At 42.6% G+C, this 23,000-nt stretch overlaps 2 protein-coding genes across 3 annotated transcripts; one reads left to right on the top strand and one right to left on the bottom strand.

Moving 5' to 3' along the window:
• Window positions 1-860: 860 nt before the first annotated feature.
• marchf1 (membrane-associated ring finger (C3HC4) 1) lies at window positions 861-18,298 on the top strand. Of its 2 annotated transcripts, XM_086211806.1 has the most exons (8): window positions 861-1,264; window positions 9,376-9,429; window positions 10,945-11,018; window positions 12,907-13,704; window positions 13,893-14,073; window positions 14,222-14,366; window positions 16,438-16,482; window positions 16,573-18,298. In XM_086211806.1, the coding sequence occupies exons 1-8, from the start codon at window positions 1,178-1,180 to the stop codon at window positions 16,881-16,883; spliced, it is 1,695 nt and encodes a 564-aa protein (XP_086067932.1). In that variant the 5' UTR covers window positions 861-1,177; the 3' UTR covers window positions 16,884-18,298. The 2 variants fall into 2 exon arrangements, with proteins under 2 accessions (XP_086067932.1, XP_086067933.1); XM_086211807.1 differs by lacking the exon at window positions 16,438-16,482 and having other exon boundaries at window positions 873-1,264.
• Window positions 17,138-21,182, bottom strand: tma16 (translation machinery associated 16 homolog). The gene is made up of 7 exons (XM_086211808.1): window positions 21,065-21,182; window positions 20,794-20,897; window positions 20,136-20,173; window positions 19,945-20,029; window positions 19,680-19,828; window positions 19,520-19,562; window positions 17,138-18,674 (listed from the first exon to the last, which is right to left on the bottom strand). The coding sequence occupies exons 1-7, from the start codon at window positions 21,065-21,067 to the stop codon at window positions 18,482-18,484; spliced, it is 615 nt and encodes a 204-aa protein (XP_086067934.1). The 5' UTR covers window positions 21,068-21,182; the 3' UTR covers window positions 17,138-18,481.
• Between the last annotated feature and the right edge of the window lie 1,818 nt (window positions 21,183-23,000).

Below are 23,000 nucleotides of genomic sequence, written 5' to 3'. Positions count from 1 at the left end.
TTTTGTGGCATGTTTTTCCTGTTGCAGTTCTGGCTCTGTCAGACTGGCTCCAGAGGATTTTTCTTTTTTTTTTTCAAACGAGGAATTAGGAAATCCAGTGTAAGATTTACAGAACATGAGTCACTGCCAAACTCTTAAATGAAATGTGATCCATAGAAATGAAAGTAGACAAAAAAAGCAAAGAAGATTAAGATTACAGCTGCAGTTGGGATCTGTCATTGTTGCAGATTCAGACCATTACTGTAGTTGGAAGCCATTCCTAGGCATTTTTTCAGATTAAAGATCAGTCCTCATCAATGTGTGAATCTCGGGAGTTGTTCATGTACGAGGACATTTGCCTCTTCACCTCCTTCAGCTACTGGTCTTCATTTAAGTCACCTATTTTCCACTTATATCAGTCATAATCCTCATGACCCGGGACAGTCTGAAATAGGATTACACCCTCAACACCCACACACGCCAACACACTTGGGTTCTTTTTCTCTCTCTGATGAGTCAGATTAGGACCTTAGATTATGGAAACAACATGGCTCAATATATATCTGCACATTGTTATCTGGAAGTCCCTGAACAATGTGTGTGTGTGTGTGTTAGCTGTCCATGTGCACAAGTTGTGTAAGCTTATTAGCAGCACCCCTGGTCAGAGGAGGAGATTGAGGTTAGTCTAAGCCCTAATCCTCGTGGACCGTATGCTTATTACTGGGCAAGCACGGCACAATCCCAGCCCTGCCCCTCTGTAATAGAGGCGTGCGCGCACACGCACGCACACACACACATTAACACAATACACAGATTCCCTGCCTCCTTGTTTACTGCACAGCTTCATCGGAACTCCTCTCTCTCTCTCTCTCTCTCTCTCTCTCTCTCAGCAGGAGGGCAGGAGAGGGAGGGCTCAGGAGGTGGTGCACACACTGCTGAGTAGTTTCCCAGTCGTCATGACGACCTCACACCCCACTATCTCCATAGCTGTCTCCGTGTTGCCACGGTGACCTGATCTTGTTCCTTCTCTGCTCCACTTTATGATCTGGATCGGTTTGACATAGGACAGCGTTAGTGGAGAACCGTCCCCTTCCTTGTGGATGGGGCAGCAGATCTCCTGCGGGGAGCGGAGGACAGGAAGGTACAGCGTACTGAGAATGCTGTGGGAGTAACAGCAGTGTTGCCTGGAAACAGCAGCATGCCAGTACAACAGATAACTGTGGTTCCTGTCAGGGAGACCGCCAGCAACGGCAAGAGCGCTCCTCGCTCCAAAGACAAGAATGAGGTCAGTTTCGAATTCCTTTACTCTGCTCTTCATCGTCCTGAAGTGGCAGTGACGGATCTGGAGGAGCTTTTTTTTTTTTTTTTTTTCCTTTCTTTCTTTTTTTAAAATCATGAGTTGAAACAAGTGTTGGTCAGGTAACAGAGACGTGAGGTTCCAGAGAAGTTATTTCTTTGGCCAGAAAGTCACAGTTTTCTGATTGGGTTTTTGATGGAGACGACCGCAGTGGGTGTTGGGTGTGTGTGTGTGTGTGTGTGTGTGTGTGTGTGTGTGTGTGTGTGTGTGTGTGTGTGTGCATCAGCTGACAGTTACATGAACAGTATAGCTGTGCTCACCAGCCTTTTATCACCACTCCCTCATTTGGGGTTTGATGCTTTTAACTGCCTGCACATTACCTCATATCTTTGAGTGCCACATGGAAGAACACAACATCGCAAAAAGTCCTATCAGGCGACGTCTTTTCATCTCACATAATGTGTCGTCACCTCGGATCACCTCGTGTTACATCACATGTACAAGCTATTGTGCATTTTTCTCCAAGAGCAAGCAGGGTTGGATGAAGACAGATTTAGAGGCTTATCGCAGCATGAGAGCTGAGGTCATACCAGACGGAAACTCTCTCACACAGAATTAAGCGTTTCAGTATCGTTCCTGAGCTCATTTTGTGTGATTCTGTCACCTGCGTCTAAGTATTTCTAACAGTTCTTACATGCTGGCATTTCCATTGTTTTTGGTTCTTTGTTCTTTAAAAGACCTTAGATCTCCTTAAGTGCATGATTAAAAGAAGTATTTGAGCACAAAAGGTATTCATTTATTTTTGTTTGGCTTTATTTCAAGGAAAAATTTCTAAGATCCCTTGACAACAAGCAGAGCAGCTACAGATCACAAATCCTCACTTCCCCCGTCCCCTACGAGAACCTACCGTGGCCTGCAGGATCGTTCACTTATGATTTGTCCAAATTTAAGTCCTCAAACTTTTCACCACGCACTGATCGGCTGTTTTGAACACCTAAGTTAACGCCAGACGAGACGGTTTCTCACATTACATCTTGATCTTACGAAACCAGCCGCTTCACATGGTAGAGTTGATTGGTCCCTGCAGGAAAGTTACTTTGCTAACTTTCATTTGCACAAACAGTGCAGTCTCAGGGATGCTGGAACTCAATCAGCAGAGTTACCGGTTTAGGGGGGTAAGATGTAAACAACAACAACTCCATGGTTGTAGTTTAGACATAAACCCCATGGCTAACAGGGACATGTCTGGACTGCTCAGAGGTTCCTTTATGGTCATGTGATGAAGATTCCCAAGCATGTGAGACTCATAACGCTGATTCTCATCATGATAGAGGGAAGATAGACTTTAATTCTTTCTTCATCTCTCCTGGTCTCTGTTCTTCTCCCTCGTCATTTTGTCCCTCCTCCGCATCCTCTGCGTGTGTTGAGATTTTCTGCAGAGGTGTTCACCGTGGTCGTCATGACAGCAAGCCGGCTTCCTCAGTGTAAACAATATGACCGTGGAGTCGCTGTAGGCAGGTATCAAGCAACAAGTATAGGTGAATGGAAAAGTAATACAACTGTGAAAGGCAGCACGGTGGTGCAGTGGTCAGCACTGTCGCCTCACAGCAGGAAGGTTGCGGGTTTGAGCCCCGGCTCGGGGATGGGCTCTTTTTGTGTGAGTCTGCATGTTCTCGCTGTTCCTGTGTGGGTTCTCTCTGGTACTCCAGCTTCCTCCCACAGTCCAAAGACATCAAGAGAGGACGAGGCTGATTGATACTCTAAATTGACCGAAAGCCCCTGGGCCCCCTGCGACCCTTAACAGGTTAAGCGGTAGAAAATGGATGGATGGATGGATGGACCACTGTGAAAACCCACGGCTGTTTGTGGACCCTGTACGGAAAACGTTCAGACAACAAGCATCCCAGATGATTTGGTTTGAGTGGAATCCAGTGAGAACATAGCAAGGCTGCAGCGCTTTGATGATGACGATGATGATGATGATGACGATGATGATGATGATTATATTGTGGGTGTTTATCTGCATGTTAAGGAGCAGGAGGAGGGCTGCTGTCTCCTCACGCCAGGCTGCTGGGCGGTCGGCTCTGTCGGAAATAGTCGATGTTGAAACCCTGCTTTTTAGCATTTTAGCTCTTTGGATTTTTTTTGTCATCACGGGGGACCACATTTGGACGAGAGTTGAGATGGCTTCAGTGACATAATGGATAATGTAACACGCGATTAAAACAGAGGACCTTGTTGAAGAACAAACCGACGTTTTCCAGCCTTTTTGACTTCTGACGTAGTTGAGTTCTGAGCACAAGACACCGAAAAACCTTTCATTTCTTAAGCAGAGTGGACACACGACCATCTCATCAGTGTTGAATCTGTAGCCGTCTGAAGTAAAAATACATTTAAAACTTATTTTGAGGAAAGTGGCACAGCCTGAATTTGCAAATGTATACTATAGATGCGCTTCCAACCACACTGGCACCATCATTAAAAAATCTATTTGAACTATTTATCAAAGTTATGAAGTCTGGACTATAAATATATGTTCAGAAACCAGCAGGCGTACGCTGCTCTGCCCGGGAAGATATTTAGTTTAGATGTCAGTTTTTGCAACTTTAATTACATGACAAAAATACAAGTAAACAAGCTCTGCAGATGATAAAAGGATATTGTCAAACATAACTAGACAAACTTCCCATTGCATCAGCAGCGTCAGGAGCGCAAATTTATCTTTTTAAAACACATTTTTCTCTCATAAAAAAAAACAACAACATTCGAGATAAACCTTGCACATTAAAGTGGAGCTTTTATGGAAGCTAAAAGAGGAGCATCCATGGTGGAGATCTCATCCCTGGGCGTTTTTCTTCCAGCGTGACTGAGGAACATACAAGCACTTTGAGTTGCCATGTGTATGAATTGTGCTCTACAAATAAACTTTCCTTGCCTTGCCTTACAAACAGGCAGAAGCTTTTATTTATTCGAGATTTTAATTATACATAAAACAAATAGTTTAGGCCTCTGTAATTTTTTTGTTTTATCACAATTCTGCATATTTCCTCTCTATTTTTTTTTTTTTTAAACGGGACTTTTCTGAATTCATCAATATGTGAATCCCGGTGAGTTTTTGTGTCGCCATGGAGAGACCCCAGATTCTGATCGCCACAGCTCCATCCCATGGCACGTTTATTTTTCTTTAATGGATTTCGCTTCATTCATTCACAAATATTTCACGTTATATTTCATGCAGGCAGTAAAACGTGCCAGGACTAAATTTAAAGTGTTGATGGTTGGTGGACTAAATGTGGCCAAGCCAATGTACAGTGTGAAAATATAGCCACGCTACTTCAGTTAATCCCCCCTGCAGAGACGTGTCCACACGGAGACTCACTGGTCTCCGCTCTGCCTCAGACTGAGTCAGGGTGTCTGCCGAGGAGCAGGTGGTCTGGTAAGTCATCGTAGGAAACTGATGCTTGTCGTTTTCAGAAGGACCAGTTTTTGCTGCTCCTAATCTGGCAACCCTGTGTGTGTGTGTGTGTGTGTGTGTGTGTGTGTGTGTGTGTGTGTGTGTGTGTGTGTGTGTGTGTGTAACCCCTCTCTTGGTGAATGGTAGTGGAGGAGTAGCAGCAGCAAGTGGAGGTCGCGATACTTTATAAAGATCAGTTCCTCGTATTTATAGAGGAAATGACAAATATGTGAAAACACACGACACTAAAGTGTTGTGTGTCTTCTTTTTTTCATACCAGATATATACAATATCATACCGTGTATGTATATATATATATGCTCCTGAAATCATGGAAAAAAGAAATGGGCCACTTGCATTTTTATCTCTGTTCACTCGTTGTCTTTCTTTATTCTTTATTTTTTCCTCCCAACAAATCTGAAGTACATGTTCTTGATCAAGTCAGAGTAGCCAGATGAGCTGGGTGATCGACGTTTATATGTGTGTGTCACTGATTATTTCTTATTATTTCCATCTTTTGCCTCGATTACGGTGAATCAAGCATTATTTTATGCTCTTTTAATGAGTAGGAGCCGGTGAGAGGTTCTCAATGTGATACATATTCAGTTTGCTGCTCAGCCGTAGCTGCCGTCAAGGTCATCATCCCCGTTTCAGGCTGAACAAATTGGAATTATTTCGACAGGTATGACAAATTCACAATAAGAGGGGGAACCATCCTTGTGTCACGATTCATATTTGAATGTGGAAGCGTATTCAACACATAAACAGCACCACAAAACTTCATTTTGATGGTATTTCGACACACGTTTGGCAATTATTGCAGCTCCTGTGATTTGGATTTTGCACTGAGCCATATTGTGATATGGCTTATATATTTTTTTGGGGGGCGGGGGGGGGGGGGGGTTGTCGTTTGAACACAGTGAAGACCACCCTGTTACAACGCTGCTGCGCAGACACCATTACAGGAGTGCTTTCACACTGCCACTGTGTTGGAACCGCCTACTACTACTGGTGTGAATACGCTCTCACTCGTTGGTGCTTCTCAACACACACTTTGACTCGTGTTTATTAGCTCGTTGGTCACAGGCCAACCTACTGTGTTAAGTAGGTCGGTCCAGACGTGATACATCGTAGCTCGTCTCAAAGATTAAAAACATCAATCATATTTCTTTCAGGGTTGTCCTCCAACAACACAAGACTTTTGTGACTTGTACTCACTTTCAGGAGCTGGTTTTTCACTCATTGCCACATCAGAGCAGAACTGGAACTCACCAGCCCTCGACGCACGACACCCGAGTTTGTGATCATAATCACTCCCGACGGGCTGTTCAGTGCTGCTGTGTGTTTGATTTTATTTGAGCGTCTGGCAAGGGAGAGGAGGGAAAAGAGGTTAAAACCTGAGTTTGCTTACTTGCATCCTCCAACAATCCAGTGTCTCGGTTTATAGATCCCAAACTTGTTTTACTGCCCACTAAAACATAAACTATTACAGACAGAGAGGACAAGGACAGTAAAAATGGATCATCTGATTGTTTATGTGTTCGCCGACGTGTCGCTCCACTGAACGCGCAGAAACAAAGCTGATGCATAACAGCTCAGAAACCCTCACAGGAGTTGAACGCCGCTGCAAATGTTAACAGCTTGACGGTTGAGTTACGGCGAGTGTTGGAGGAGACTCCACCTTACGAGACGAAATAGGATTGTTTTTCATACATCCCATTAATTGAGGGTTTTTTTTTTTTTAACTCACCAATTTTTTAAAAACTTTTTTTTTTTTTTATTCTCCACCAAGCTCGCAGGCATAGATGGATCACTAACACAGCAATGGTAGAACAGGGCTTTGGTTTGAAGTAAATAAACAAAACATGAAATCATACAAGAAATCTTTTTCTTTTTTTTTTAAAAAAAAACAACTTTTTATAATAATTTACATATAAATGATTCGGTATTTTAGTTGCAATAAAACCATCCCTTTAGGACGAAGACAGTCGAGGGTACAAGCCAGCTACAGGACCTTCGACCTACCAGGTGGATTTTATTTCCTAAAAGTGAGTTAGAAAAAAATCTTTTGTACGCTTGACTGCTGATGAATTCCTGATGTGTTCTTACACACTTCCTCCACTTCCTCCACTTCCTCCAACCCCCAGAGGAGGAGCGAAGTGTTTACAGTACTCTGAGCTCTACTCGGCGCTACTGATTTAAACATGGCTACTGTATCAGTAAATCCCTTGATCAGATTAGATGATGCAGTCTTCTTCTCTGTCTCTTTTATTTATTTCACTGATTTGCAGAGTGTCCACGCTCTCAGGTACACTCGTGCACGTGTAGGTCCCCACGTGCACGCGTGTACCTGCTCCCCAACCATATTCCTACTCAGCCCAAACAGATACTTTGTAAGAAAAAAGTAAATCGCCACGACGCTGCGCCAAAGTCTCCTCATTTAAATAATATGGCAGTTATTTATCAAGAAAATACAGAAATGAATGTTTATTACATGTTATTTCTATATCTATAAAAAACTGAAATGAGGTAGAAAATATATAAAAGAATGGCGAAAAGAGGCACATAAATTCCATAAGACAATGCATGTCATATTTGATCAGTTAATTATATTTGTAATATTATATTTGGTGCGTTGAATGACATGTTGTCTCATTTATTAAGGCATTCATTCATCAAATTATTTGGAAAACTTTAAGTCCAGCATCATAAAAATGCACGTCCTCATATTGGAATAAGATCTACTAATATTCTTTAACACTGATTTGTAGTCAGATTATAAACCTCTGTATTATTTCTCAAGGCCAAAAGAGCTCTGGAGTATTTGAAACTGAGGTTGGTTTTAATGTGTTGCCTTTAGAATAAAAAAAAAATAAATAAATAAAATCCTGATTCTCTTCACTTTATTTCAGATTTTCATTCACTTCCCCCAGACCGCTCATATTTAGCGCATCTCCAGAGTAAAGGCAGCTGAGGCCTGGAGCTGTGTGTGAGGTGTGTGTGAGGTGTGTGTGTGCGCTCTTTGTCTGGGATAATTGTATTTAATCCTTTAATGTAACTGGCTGCCAGTCGTATCACCTGTGTGGCTGAGGCAGAAATATCCTGCTTCCAGACCTCTAAAATCAACTTGTTCATCGGTGAATTTAAAAACGAAAGCAAACATTACTCATAACTCCTGCTGTTTTCCTCCCTGCAGGTCTCTTGGTTTGTCTTCGAGTGGATTCACCTTATTCTCATAACCTCATCTAGAGAGGTTTTATTCTTCTTCTTTTTTTTCCCACCTATGATGCCAGATACGTTTGTAGAGGATCATCTTCTAACAGTAGATTTCCCAACCCTTCGCAAAATAAGTTTATCGTGAGGATTTCTCATGCTCTCAGTCCTAAAACATTCAGAGATCTTGTAAAGTTGATGTTTTTAAAGTTTTCAAAAAACAGGTCAGTCAGAGAGGAGGATGTAACACTGACGTATCGAGACGCTGCCTCTTCCTTTATTATCTCCTGCACGTGTTTTTCGACCATCGTCGTTAACGAACGATTCCACAACGTACTTGGGTTCGTCAGGGGTTTGCTGCATCCTGTCACAACCTATGCATGTTGTAATTTGAGAAGCACAACTTCACATTCCCAGAAAGTTCGCTGTGTTCACGACGCTTTACAGGAAGATCTTGAAATTCTCAGTATGCTGCGCTAATACAATCACCTGGCAACTGCAACTTGTGTAAGCTTGTGCTGGCAGTGAACGAGGCCACAGATGTCAGCGCGTCTGACGGTTGGTGTCAAGGTCTTAACCCCAGAGGTCAGACAATCAACGCTGCAGGGCGCCCAAGGAAAAGTGCTTTAAGTGAATTTAAAATAGAGACACATTGCAGAATGCGGGATGGGCGTGTAATAGGATTGGCTAGTTTTAGCTCAGGTCACCATGAAGTGACAGGGACACGTGGCCGCGCATGACTCCTGATGCTGGATTTCAGCTGGTCAGATAAAAGTGCGAGCCACTAATGCTTTAGACGCAGTTGCTAAAATCTGCCTTGTCTGTATTAAATAGTTAGAGAATTAAATAATTTACTGTTTATTTTGACAAATGTACCCTTATTTCTCACTTTTCTCGTATTTTTAACATTGTAACAAAAAACTTGCAGCGGCTCCTGATTATTTAAGATTCAGGAACCAGGAAATATTTGACATTCTGTCCTGTCAAAAGATTGACAAGGATGAACAGAATATCCACTTCATTATTAATCGTTGCAGCTCTTTCTTTGTGTGATGTGAATATTCAAGTCAAACTTATAAGACTAGTATTATTTGTTTTTTATATATTTTCACATTGAATATCTTTTGAAGTCACGGGCCTTAATTCTGGCTTTGAGAACACGTGTTGAGGTTTTTTGAGACATTTCATAAGATTCAATTTATAATCGATTAAACAATTAGCTGATTAATCTAGAAACTAATCAACAGATTATGGATTAAATGTCAGTTGCGGCCTTCAGCGCATAACAATGAAGTGTGAGATAAATGAGGCTGGTGCTGGTGTATTTATGATGCTGCAGTGAAACGGTTGTAGTGCCGTGATAGATGAAGCAATGGTTTTAACTCTTAAAGCATCCCAGACTCGCTGTAATGATTTCCTGTCTCGTCTGCAGGGGCAGGGCAAGACACCTGGACGCTCAGGGAGTCGGTCCAGCAACATCTCCAAGGTAACCGCTGGTCATCAGAGCATTTCATATCAAAGTCATGGTTCATAATGTGTGTTTCCGGAAGAAGAGACTGATGTGAATGTCACTAACATGAGGCGGATTTCAGTCCACGGTTGTGTCACTTGTTAAACTCAATTATACTTTCACTCCTTTTTTTTTTTTTTAATATCGACTGTAAATCAAATCAGTTCTCAGTTGCCTCTGTTTTGGTTTTCTTTAAATCCGGCCTGTAATTTTACAGTTTGTACGCATCACAAGTCTCAGCTCTGTTTTATCTGAGGTTATTTTTTTGGTTCTCTTGTCCTGAGATCAGCAGTGAACCCTGGGCCTATGTCAGGATTTAGGGGTTAGCGAGGTAGCGTCAGGGGCAACTCAGGATATTTGGTGCCATGAAGACGGTTGACTTTTCACCTGGAGGTCACCTGGTAACCTGTGCCGTGTAGGTCTAACCCGCGACAGTTTGGGATTGAAATGTATAAACTGATGACTAATCTCTCAAAACAGCATCAACATTCCTAGAAGATCCTGCTGCTCTCGGTGTGTGGATTAAAATAGGAACTCAAGTAGGTTGATAGTGAGAGGTTGTCAGAGACGGACAAACCCCACAGAGAGAATTCCTTATCTTTGTCGGATTGATTTAAGCCTAATACAGTCGGCTCAAAGCATTAAAGCTTCGTCGGCAACTCGCTGACCTTCTTAGAATTTCAAGTAAACCGATTTAAAATTACATTTTTATATTCATTCTTCACTTGCTCCTAAAACTACACTGCCGGCAAAGATCCCTGAAAGACGTGAATTAGTGCACACAACAAATAAGACATCACTTTATCCGCGCTGGGGAAACTTAGGTGACTTGGCGTTATGATCTAAAATACGTAAGGATTTGGTGACTTGCACTATCGATGTTACTTTCAAGAATCGTAACAAAAAAACCATCGTCAAAAATGTGTTTTTCTCAGTTGAAGTTTGAATATCGTTTTGAATTGAAATCTGTTCTATTAGTCGTGAATATCTTATTTTAAGAGGTGGTCCCATGAGCAGGGTTTGTGACATCACAAGGAAGCAGATCCTGGTTGAAAAAAAACAAAAATACAATGTATGCTTGAAAAACATTTACATGTTTGTGTAATCTTGAATTTCGAAAGAGAGAGGGGAGTAGTTAGTGGTTTAAGGATTCTGTTGTCGTAATTGTCATTGTTTTTATGCACAAACAATATCAAACACTCATTTGTTAAATGTAGTTTTGTACAATTTCATACTCCGATGGAGTTGGTCCCTCTCATGGTTGCTCACTGATGAATGCGGAGGACCAACTTGATTGTAAATCAATGTGTAATACAATAATGGAGTGTGACACCCTGTGAGGCCTGCAGGCCATGTGAGTGTCTGAGGCTGCCTCAGACGCTGGACCGGCAGGCTTCTCATCCTATTTTAGGCCTTTAGAATAACGTGGCTGAACCGTTATTGATCAGTCATTGGCAGAGGGATCCCAACAGGTTCTCTTGGTTGTTGCAGGCCAGCAACTCCACAGCTGGACAGACGACAGCCTCAAAGACATCAATCACTCCGTCTTCTCAGGACATATGCAGGTAAGACATCCATCTCTTTAGCTCAGATAATGAAAGACTGAAGGAAAAAAAAAAAAAAAGCCTTTTCCTATTACTGCAAATCCTGCAAACACAAACATCATCTTAAGCCGGCACCAGAGCGGCCAGAAGCCTCTGGGTGATATTAACATGCAGAGTTTCTTCCTGACGGAGCGAGAGACTGAATTAGTATGGTCAGCTGCACCTCCAGGGCATGACAAATATAAAATGGATGCTGAAATCCAATGGTGCTCCCACGGTGCAGTCAATAAGAGAGGAAAAAAGAAAGAAAAATGGCTTATTGCACAAATGGGATGTTTCAGCTTATTATATCCACACGGCCAGGCTGGATTGATTCCTGGTGTTTGATGATGGTGGATAAATGTTTTATGCGTCCCTGTGTGTGTTTGTGCCTCCATTTGTCTGTTCACCATGCTCAGATCATTCCGTACTCACCAGTTCCTCGCGATACTATCCTGATCGTACTCCTCTCACAAGTGGTCACTGGTCAATTGATAGTACCAACACATATTAAGAAACAAGCATACGTCCAGTAGTACTGGGTTGCTTTTAGGAAAGATACTGTAAAATAAATTAAGTTTAAATCATTCAACAGCAGTGTGTCCTTCCAGTATCAACCCTACACACTGGCAGGAGTACTGGAACTATTCTCTCCATCCCAGTTAGAACGCATTCTCAAGAGGAACAGGGCGACTGATGGTGGGAGTGATAGTGCTGCTGAATTTTGAATGTGACATTTTTTCCTTTAAAAAAAAGAAGAAGCTGTGAGCACCACAGATAAAGTTCAGTTCGGATTGCAGCGCTGTATACCTTTTTCTCATTTTAAGGTTTTCCAAAGCTGTCAACGCAGTTATCAAATATTTGCTTTCATGTCAGGTATCGGGGCAAAAAAAAAAGACCTGTGAATTTATGTTTTATTTTGATATCCGAGAGCTTTTACTCAGAATCCCATGATAAACGTGGTTTGAAGTTTCATTACGCTTTAAAAATTGATACAACCAATTTTAAATGCATAGTTATTCAAACTAAATCAATTTTATAGATTCATCTTGGTCATGAAAAACACATAAAATAATTAAATTCTCATATATATATATATATGTGTGTGTGTGTGTGTGTAAATGAATACATTTTAGAGGACAGAATGTTTCTGTCTCCAGGCATTCAGAGCACTTTTCACTCTTTATAGGCTGTGATGACCATAATCAAAAATATGAGTCAGATATTATCCACAGAGCGTTCCAGGTCACAGTTCTACGCGAATGGTTTCGTCTGCTTCCATCATTGTTTTACAAAACCATTGTTCAACAATGCATGCGCTCTTCTTCTTTTAATTTCCAGCAGACGGAGGCGTATCGCTGCCCTCCACCCATGAGTCACAGCTCTCCATTTACTAGTTAAAAACCACTTGTGGGGTCAAAGGGCAAGGATGCGATTACTAGCTTTAACTTTTTAAGCGGTTCTTTAGATTTGCGTCTTTTAATTAATGACTAAAAAAGGTGTCTTTTTGCCAACCCTTGTGATTAAAATAACGGCATTGTTCGACTACCAACTTTTCTTTTCTCTAAGAGCTGATAATAACAACTGTGTAATTTCGTATACTCTGAAAGTTTGCGAGGCCATTATTGAACGCTCAACATCTCAGAGCTTCACAACCCTCAGTTCCGTTCAGCTGGTTGTACTGGGATGGAGGAAGTTTATGAAAGAAGTCTTTTTGGTACTTTGGGTTAAATTACCTGGGAAAATCTTCTCATTTTGTGTCATTTCCATCTCATTTATGATTTTTTTCATGTCTCCATCTGTGTGCGTGCATGCGCATGTGTGTGTGTGTGTGTGTGTGTGTGTGTGTGTGTGTGTGTCTGATGTGTAGTTCTGGGCAGCTGACCCACTTAGAGAAGGATGCTTCTGAATCACACAAATCCAGCAAGAGCACACATGCGTCTATGATGACAGTCCCCAGCTCAGCTCTGAGCTCCTCAGCTCAGACCCAGAAAAAGCAGGTGAAGCGCCGTCATCGCCGTAAGAGGAACAGCTGCTCCGCCTTTGACTGCGTGGAAACGAATGCCAAACAGGAGCAGACGGACCGCAGCGACCGAAGCCTCAGCTCTGACCGCAGCGAGAGGGGAGAAAAGAGAGAACGGTCCTTAAGGAACCGGAGGGACCTCCCACCACGCCTCCGCTGCTCACGTGCCACCCACTCGGACTCTAGCTCAGAGGACGAGGCGTGCCGTGAGGCCCGCAGCTGGAGTAAGGAGAAAGCCCGAAGAGCACGGCGCCGCAGTGGAGGCAAGGGAGGGGAAGACAAAACAGAGGTCATGGAGCTGCAGTCGGTGGGCTCAGATGAGGAGAAGGAGAACCAGCCTCTGGTGGAGGACAGCAGAGGCCTTAAAAAGAGGCACAGCAGCAGGGGCTCCGCGAAGAGAGACGGCCACGTTTCCCAGAGGGAGGGGTCACAGAGCCGGGATAAAGAGAACAGCTGCCGAGGCCTCAAGTCTCGCAGGGAGAGCTCATCAGTGGCAGAGGATGGCGAGGAGCTCATCACCAAATCATATCAGGAAAAAGGCTCAGGGGGTGGGGACATGTCTGTGCCCACTCCACAGAAACACTGTGGCGTGAACGGCGGCCTGCTGCGGCCCTGCTCTGACGACTCTGAGATGGAAGTGTGCAGGTCAGTGTGTGTCCATCAGCCTGTGCGCACTCATCAGTTTTACAGTTCTTATCCAAACATTACAGAGACGGAGAAGGTGAGTGTACAGGAGCAATCCACAGGGACCTTATGGAAGCTGCGCATCATTCTGACGAGTGTGTGTGTGTGTGTGTGTGTGTGTGTGTGTGTGTGTGTGTGTGTGTGTGTAGGATCTGCCACTGTGAGGGGGATGATGAGTACCCGCTGATAATGCCTTGTCGCTGCACGGGGAGCCTGAGTTTCGTCCATCATGCCTGCCTCTATCAGTGGATCAAATCCTCAGACACTCGCTGCTGTGAACTCTGCAAATTTGACTTTATTATGGAGACAAAACTCAAACCTTTCCGCACGGTACACACACACACACACACACACACACACACACACACACACACACACACACACACACACACACACACTGTCGTTGACTTATATGCTTACTCCTCCAGACAAGAGTTTGAGGATGTACTACTGAACATTTCTTTCTTCTGTTGTCCAGTGGGAGAAGCTACACATGTCGAAGAGCGAGAGGAGGAAGATCTTCTGTTCGGTCATGTTTCACCTGATAGCAATTGTGTGTATGTTGTGGTCAGTCTACATTCTGGTCAAGAGGACGACTGAGGAGATCAGACTTGGGAAGAACGGTTAGTACTTCCTCTCCACACCCCTCCCTCATGTACCAGAGACATGCAGAGTGAATGTTTGGAACAGGCTTGGGCTTTGAACTGACAGCGTTAGCATCTGTGGTGGCTGATTGCGACACTGTATTTGTAAAACTGTTTTCATGACCGTCAACATTTCATTACACTGGTGCTCAACATACAATTTAATTTAATTTCCTAGCAGGAAAGCATTTAAAAAAAACTTTTTTGGTACATTAGCTTGCAGTTTTACAATGTATCTGTCGATATATCAAGTCATATCACTCCAATTACATGTTCAAAACACAACTGAAAAATAAATAGATTTGAAAAATTCTGCCGATTCCTTTATCACCTGCGTGACTCTGGTAATGAATTTGATAATAGATGTCTGTGTTTCACCCGATGTTTTCACTAGTTTTATTAAATTTTGAGAAATATACAGTAAGTGTGTGTGTGTGTGTGTGTGTGTGTGTCTGTGTGTGTCTGTGTGTGTGTCTACTAAACACCCAGTTCATGAACTGGTTGAACTGGAGCCAGAGCTCCTTGCCAGTATTGATCCAATGCCGGCCGTCATGCCAACGTTTAGTGGTTATTTCCATTTGTGTTGCTCACGTGGAGGTAGACCCCTCAGTGCCGTGGTACGTCCCAGGTTGTGTTCAGTGGTGGAATGTTGTGCTGTGGTCGTAGAATAATCTGTTTTATCTCTCTCATATCATAGAATCCAAGGCTACAAACCAAATAGATGCTAATCTAAATATACATTTTTAATCACTGATAACACCAAACCATGTGTAAGTTTCATGATTTTAAAGGAGTATGTCAGGTGGTTCGTGGCAGTGAGATCTTTTACGATCATGTGACTTACACTGGAATTAACCCCCCTTATACCATGGCCACTTGCCAGCAAAATGCCTTTTAATCACATAAGTTCATATATAAGTAATTTGGATGTCACACGCAGAGAAGAGATGGAATTTCTGGTTTGATGTGTTGAAGTGGGTGAAGCTGAGTCACAGTCGATGAGTGGGGAATGGAAAAATAATGAAACCTGAGCAATCGATCCTGAGCTTCTCACTTATTTGTGTCATGACTGCAATTCACAACAGACAGAAAACTGCAGGAAGGATGTGTCTTGTGTCTCAAATATCTCTCTTTTCAAACTCTAATTTTTACAGTTGAACACCAGCAAAAATCTCCTCTGTGCACTAGCATATATCTGAGCAGCTTCTGGGGTGGCTTGATTTTTCATCGGAGCCTGTTTGACTCACAACTACTGAAAACCAGGATTGGGTTTGGGCAGGTAGAAGCCAAGTGTAACTCACTCAATCGATGTTGTATTCATTTCCATTCTTGTTAACTTACAAATATCAGATCAAAATACCTCAAACTCTTAAATTAAAATCTGTAGGCTACAGAATTTCAGAAGCGGAATCTTTTTCTGCCTTTACACCAAAACTGGCGTGTATGAGCTGGTTTATGAAACGTGGCTAAAAATCCAATTGACTGATCAGAGAGTACATCCAGCTCAGTTTTAGGGTGGAGCTGTGATGGAGCACCTCCGTTCAGACTCTGCCTGTCATGGTAATCATCTGTTATCGTCTGTTTTACACTGAATGGGAAAATGACCTAAACGCTGCCCTGAAGAAGACCTGAAGCAAGAGACCATGATCTGTCTTCAGGTCATCAAGTGAGGAAATCTGATTTGCCCATAGAATTCAGTACAATGTCGCCCCCTGCTGACCGTTAGGAGTAATGCTGATTTCAGGCCCCTCAGAATTTGCCTCACTTTTTACAGATGAGTATGATTGTCGAGGAGCTGAAGGACGACGGGATATATCTGATCTATTAACAGATTAGAATTAACAGAATAATGTCGGTGTAATAATCTAGACCTGTAAACAAACGCCTACCGAAAATGTTGGTTACACTCTCCACATTCTAGAGCTTCAACCAGTAAACATCTAGAGTGGCCATGATATAATATATATCTACTGTCTATCATCAAGTGTAGATCATAGATCAGAGTTCAACAGCAATCATAAATAGAAATTACACTGACTCTTGATTGCAGACGAATTATGGAGAGTTTCTCTTCTGAAGTACTATACGCCCGAGGGTAAGCACAGCGCCGCAAACACCACCATCATGGTCCGTCACACATCCTGCAGGTTTGCTCAGCTCTGTCATCATGTGTGTGTTTGTCCAGGAGTGGTGGAGTGGCCCTTTTGGACCAAGCTGATTGTGGTGGCCATCGGCTTCACAGGCGGCCTCATCTTCATGTACATCCAATGTAAGGTCTACCTGCAGCTGTGGCGGCGCCTCAAGGCCTTCAACCGCATCATCACCGTGCAGAACTGCCCCGAGAAGAACCCGCACAACCCTCAGGTCCGGCCCAGCGCCATGACAAACGGCAGGCACGACACAGTGGAGGTTCCTGTCAGTCCCGCTCCGGCTGCACAGATGGACTCAGAGGTGTCTGTGGAGGCAGCAGTAGCACCCACACAACACCCCGTCTGACTGATTCTGGCTCAGATTAGAGCACTGAGTCACACCCTGCTCATGCAACAAGAGGCTGGTGTGAGCACAGTGTGAGTCAGACCCGCAGTGTTTTAGCATCTCAGCTTGCGCGTTTACTGATCTCGTGAGACACAAGTGAAAGAGCCGTTTCTTCAGAACAGAGGTCTGCCGTGAAGAGCGGGGAAGAGCACGAGGAGCCAGGAATAAGTGAGACGGAAGAGACAATGAAGTCGCGAGAAACATTTTTATTCCTTCATGCACTTTTTTTTCAAACTGCACTGACAAGAGTTGTGTGTCGATGCTAAAGCTGCCAGTATGCTTCAAACCTCTCGTCTTACCCGGTCTAAAGATCAGACTCGTGTGGACTGGCTCAGTCCTAGTTGTGTTGCAGCACTTTTTCACTGGAAATGTGGACTCAGACACTTGCAAAGGGCAGTTCTTTGCTGCTCCAGAGAGGTTTTGTAGCGGCAGTCATTCTATCCTGTGTGAGGTCGGGTAGTCCTAAAGGCGCTCTAGTCGGGATCAGATTGTTTGCAGACATTCTTTTCCGTGCAGGTTTTTGTGTCGGGAGTTTTCTGCAAGGAGCTGCAGCCTCAGATATTCTGACTCGAGACTGATATCGGATTTATCGGAATCAGGTGCCGGTGCTGACATTATTCACGGATCAGAAATCGGAATGACGGTGCTGAGCCAGATTCTGTTCCATAGCTTGTGCTGGATCATGAGCCCGAACACACATTCAAATTCAATGTGTTTAGTTGTTGCTCTCTGAAGGGCTGTGTGGTTTACTGCCATCTTGTGATGTGCCCTTGAGCAAATGACAACAATCATAATATTCCAGAAAAGACGATCTCGGGTATCAAAATATGATCCAACTGAAAAACTGTGGGCGGGTGCATCTTTTAATTCTGACAATCACTTCTTTTGAAGCATACTGAGGCCTTTACTCTCCTCTTGGACAATCAGGTCTTCAGACACCAAAGAGCCAGGCGTTTATAAACAGACACACACTCTTTAGCTGTTTAAAATCTAACAGTTTATGTTTTTAAAAAAGATTTATGGTGATAGTAGAAGTTTGAACCATTTCAGAAAGTAGTTCACATTTTGCAGCTTTATGTGTTCCGGAGGTTAATTTAGCTTCCTTGGTTACCAAACATTGTCGCTCTCACCTGTCAATCTACTAAACACAACTGTTGTTTACACGTGTCAACTTTTTTACAGGTTTAAATTTGGGTTTGTGTCACTGTCACATCATGGAAAATCTGTTTTATATCCACCACAATATGAGTGCAGCCAAAATCTTTGAAAAAGCATTTTTTTCTACCCCCGATTGGACAAAATGGAATAATCCCGTTATCTAAAAATGCATATTTATTTGTGCAATAAACAGTGAATGTAGAACTCCTTATCTGACTGCTGCCACATTATTGAACCACGCGTCACAGGAGAGTTTGGTCCCATCTTGTGGACAGTAGTAGAGTAGCAGCATTTCAATACAAACACTTTTCTGACCGTAGAGTCTCTACAGTCAGCCAGTTCCATGTTCAGTTTTAGAACAGCAGGCTGAAGTCTAGCACAGACGATGGAGTGAACGAGCATCATTCTGAGTCTGACCCCAGAAGCGTCTCATCCAGCTCCTCGTCATCGTCGTCGTTGTCGTCATCGTCATCGTAGTCATCCTCGTTGTCATCTGCCACCTCCTCCTCCTGTTCTTTCTTCCCATCCAAGCCTTTGTTAGACACCTTCCTCAGTTTGATGTTCGGAAGTTTCTTCAGATCTCCGGTCCAATCCCTGCCAGAACAAGGACATTCACAAATATCAGCGTTATCATACGTTATATTCTCAGTTTGTTTGTTTTTTTTTCATGTGCTGATCCTGTGGTTAATACCGTCATCTCTTTGGATTATTGTTAGCAATACCAGTCTTTTGCATCCAGGATTGAAAAGAGAAAGTGGAGGAACAAGTTTGTTGCCTTCTAAACGACTCCGATGTTCACTGAAAACAACCGAGCCAACCTGAGCTGCTGACACCATTAAGGATGTTTAATAAACTCGTCATCCGCCGGAGCAGCGGCTGGAAGTTTGGCTGAGGATGACATCATTTTAAATAATTTGTATGGTCATTTCTAAATATCAGTGCGTCAGTATAATTAAAATAAAGAAGTTGTGGAAACATCTGTTAACTGAAGGTGAAACTTTGCATCAGATAAATGAGGATTTTAATCTATGAGCAATGAGAGCACTAAAATGATGCTTCCTCACAACATGACCACAGTAAACGAATCATTTTATGTGCGATCTTACTGAGTCAACAGTTAAGTCACTGACTAGCTGGACGGCAGCTCAGTCCTTACACAAAGACTGGAATGAAACTAAATTTAGATACAGGATGAGATGAAACATGCCAGTTTACAATTTACAATCCAACCATTTTCATTTGGCAGATGCTTTTGTCCAACACAAGCAAGAATTAAGACGGGGGTGGGGTGGGGAGGGGTGGGGTGGGGTGGGGGTGGGGGGGCTAAGGAAGTAAGACAAAGTTTAAACCGTGGCCCAGTTAGAACTGGTGACTCGAGTGAAGCCCAGACGGGTCATTTTGTCTCATCTTGGCCTGAACAGTCGAGGCAACTCACTGACCTGAATGTGTTCAGATGTTTGCTGTTGATGAGGTCCGGCATCTCTGAGAGGAGGAGAAAACATTACATCATACACACTCTAAAGCTTTCGGTTGCTGTGTCATTACTTATACTACTACTACTACTACTACTACTACTACTACTACTACACTTTTACTCACCAAACCCATTGCCCTCATAGTCGGCTCGTTCTCGCTCGATGGTCTGCTTGATGACATTCTCTCTGGCGCCGTGTAGACGACCCTTCCGACCTTTGATCCCATTCATCAGCTCAATCTGCTCCAGTTCAGAATCAAACCTGTGGAGGTACCTACACACACACACACATCATCAAGATGAACGTGATGAGCAATCTGATGTTTAGACAGTTCACAGCAAGATACCAATTAAGTCTAAGTACTCTAACGAGCCCTGATATGAACCCACCTTTCAATAATGTCACAAGCATCTTTTTTGGTGTAAGTTTTCTTTTCTGGATCCAAGTGTGTTTGAAACCACAACAGCTTCTCACCTGTGTGTGTGTATAGAGAAGATATTCAACAGGAGGTTGGTGAATTCTCCCAGCAGGTAAACAAGGAGCAAGTGCTCAAAATAAAAGACAGTGAGCAACGGCTTACCGATGTTGCTTAGGCGTGTGGCTTTGTCATGTTTCTGCCTGCAGGAGAGAAAACGATGACAGGAAAGTCATTACATTTATTTGTTCTATTTGTAGCCAACAAAATAGCAATAAAAGACAATAACAGACCTCATTTATCATTTATTAAATCTATGTGGCCTTCAGAAAATCAAAACATTCTAAGTTCATTTCAAACAACATTTATGGTTGCTTCATAATTTCATTATAGTAACCAAAGGCCCCGCAATGTATTACAGGGAACCAAATGTTTTGATGGTAAATATTAAAAAGTTGCCAGATCTGCAACAACCAACCACGTCTGTTGCTTTAAGTCATTATAAATGACTTAGCATTCATTGAAGATAAAAAAAGACTTATGAAATGTGATTTATTTGATAGTAATATTCTGATTTGGTTAGCGTGCATGTACATGTGGAGGAAAGAAGTAGACAGGAAGTCGAAATGTTGTTGAAATTACGGTAACACTTATCAGTGCTCGGTTGCTTATTTCCCAGAAAGAATGACACGAATCAAAAACCATTTGGGAGGAAATTTGTATACACAGCAGCAACCCAATCTCGTTACCTGCTCCGCATATTTATATTTAGGTATTCGAAGCATCGAGCCAGTTAACGCTCAAACATTCCTGTACTGAGCACCTTTGTTTCCTCTTCAGTCGCAGATCTTCTCGGGCCAGGTAGGCGGCTTTCCTGCTGTAAGGATGAACAACCTTCTCCGGTGCTTTTCCCTTCTGAGTTTTGGGCTGGAAAAACAAAACAAAACAAAACAAAACAAAACAAAACAATGACGTAAAGTCACATTCGGCTGTTCCCGGTCATTAGCTGATACTCAAACTCACTCACACATTCAAACGTCACTCTCGTCCGTTACAAGCACACAGACAGAGATCATTTTTCCAGCCTGTCTTACCATTTCGTCTGTTTAAGCACTCGTGGTTGCCTGTTGATATTCCAACCGGAAGTTACCCGGTCCGTCAACAAATTGGGTCCGGATATGTCGCACAGAGAAAAAAATGTTCCTTTTCTCTAAACAAATGTGTCTTTAGGGTACAATACAGGAGTGTTTCTGGATTACTGGGATGTTTTTAAACACAGACTTCAAGGAAAACAAAGCTGTAGAACACCCAATTAATTCTGTTTTGGTTTTTTTTTGCACTAGTTTATACACTTACATTCTGGAGGTAAATACCAAAAACCGGAGTTAAAATAAATAGATTATAATGTAATATTTAGAAATGTAGAGACGTAAAAAGGTGTTTGTCAGAGCTCAAGTAACAAGCCGTTGAAGTAAACTGAAACCTTGAAAGTTAGTGCAAAAAATTCCATAACAGGTGTCTCAACTTTTGGCGGTGATAACAACCTGTCTGTCTACCAGAATTTGTGTTGAAACCGACTGACGTACAACCCCTGGAGCATTATTTGGATAATATTACTGTAAAGGAAGTTTGTCTTCATGATGATGATTTGGATTTAATAGGATGATGTATAATTTCTCACAGTCAAACACTGTCTAAATAATGACTCAGAAATGTTGTTACGCTCTGACATTTATAAATTGCGACATAATCAAGGCAAAACGGGTAAGAGGACATTTTCGAATGTGCCGCAGTAAATCTCAGAGAAACAAACAAACAAACAAAAATCAAGGTAAAATTTTACTGACGTTTGTTCAGGGATTTTTGAGTCGCTTCTTGTTTCCACATACAGTCTGTTAAGATGAAGGGTTTAGAGAAATAGAATTAGGAATTAATTTGTCCCTGTGGCCGTTTTGCTGTCTGAACCAACATGTTGTGTGATTGACTTGTGTGTTGACTGGTGCATGTTGACTGTATTTACTGCTGGCTGTGCAAGAAATCGTCCCTCAGGGCTAACGAAGATTACTTTGACTTTGATGAGCTCTGTCACTCAAGACAAAGAAAGAACACTTTCACCAAACGATGTTAAATACGTCATTTAATTCACTACAACACCACACTAAGACTGTATATTAATCTGAATAGGAAACAGTGTAAACAGTACTTGTTGTAAGGGTTTGTAATACATTCACAAAGGAATATTCCTCGGTTTTCTTTATTGTTCTTGTAATAATTGCACAGAATAGACATACCCCTAAAACCAGGGGAAACGTCAGAACAGTGGTAATCAAGAATTTAAAACTAATATATACAGAATAGGAATGAATGTTGTTCATGAGATCTGTCAGAATAAGAGCGTTTTTATTATGAATATTAATCATTCAAACTTTATTCCAACAACTCTGCAGAGTACAATGTTATTGGGATGAACACGGACAGAATAATTTGAGTATGTTTTATACATGTACCCCCAAACCACATCACAACTTACCTTATGGCGTTTTACAAATCGAGCCGGTCTTGATCCCTGCTCTTTAAATTCATTTAGGTTAAAGACACTCAGTGATTCTCTGTGAGTGAGCAGATGGCGAGGAAAAAAACCTGCCTTCTAAGTGGCAGAAATGTTGGAGCAGACAGATGCGGGCAGGCATCTGCCTTGAACGTTGAGTTTGTTGGTGCAGTGGGTTTTAAGAGTTTCAGGTTTATTCATCAGAGTGATGCCCTGCGTTAAGAAAGTGTTGATGCATCTGGTTGGGTTGGCGTTGGCGTGGTGCTCTGTGGTGCAGACCAGAGGGGAAGGTGTAGGACGAGAGCAGGGTGTGATGGGTCTGCAGTGACGGAGAGCAGGTCAACATCTGAAGTTCTTTATGCAGTCCTGACTCTCTATTATCTGTTTCCTTCCTATTTGATGGCCGACAGTGACGGAGGCACAGAGAAGTGGCTGGATTATTAGCGTGTAGGATGTTTGCTTGCTGTCATTTAGAGCTGCCA

This window comes from Aulostomus chinensis, chromosome 8 (genome assembly GCF_037954235.1).
Source record: "Aulostomus chinensis isolate RoL2024-O1b breed Wild chromosome 8, RoL_Achi_v1.0, whole genome shotgun sequence".
Taxonomy (NCBI): domain Eukaryota; kingdom Metazoa; phylum Chordata; class Actinopteri; order Syngnathiformes; family Aulostomidae; genus Aulostomus; species Aulostomus chinensis.
This window is presented reverse-complemented; position numbering and strand designations above follow the sequence as displayed.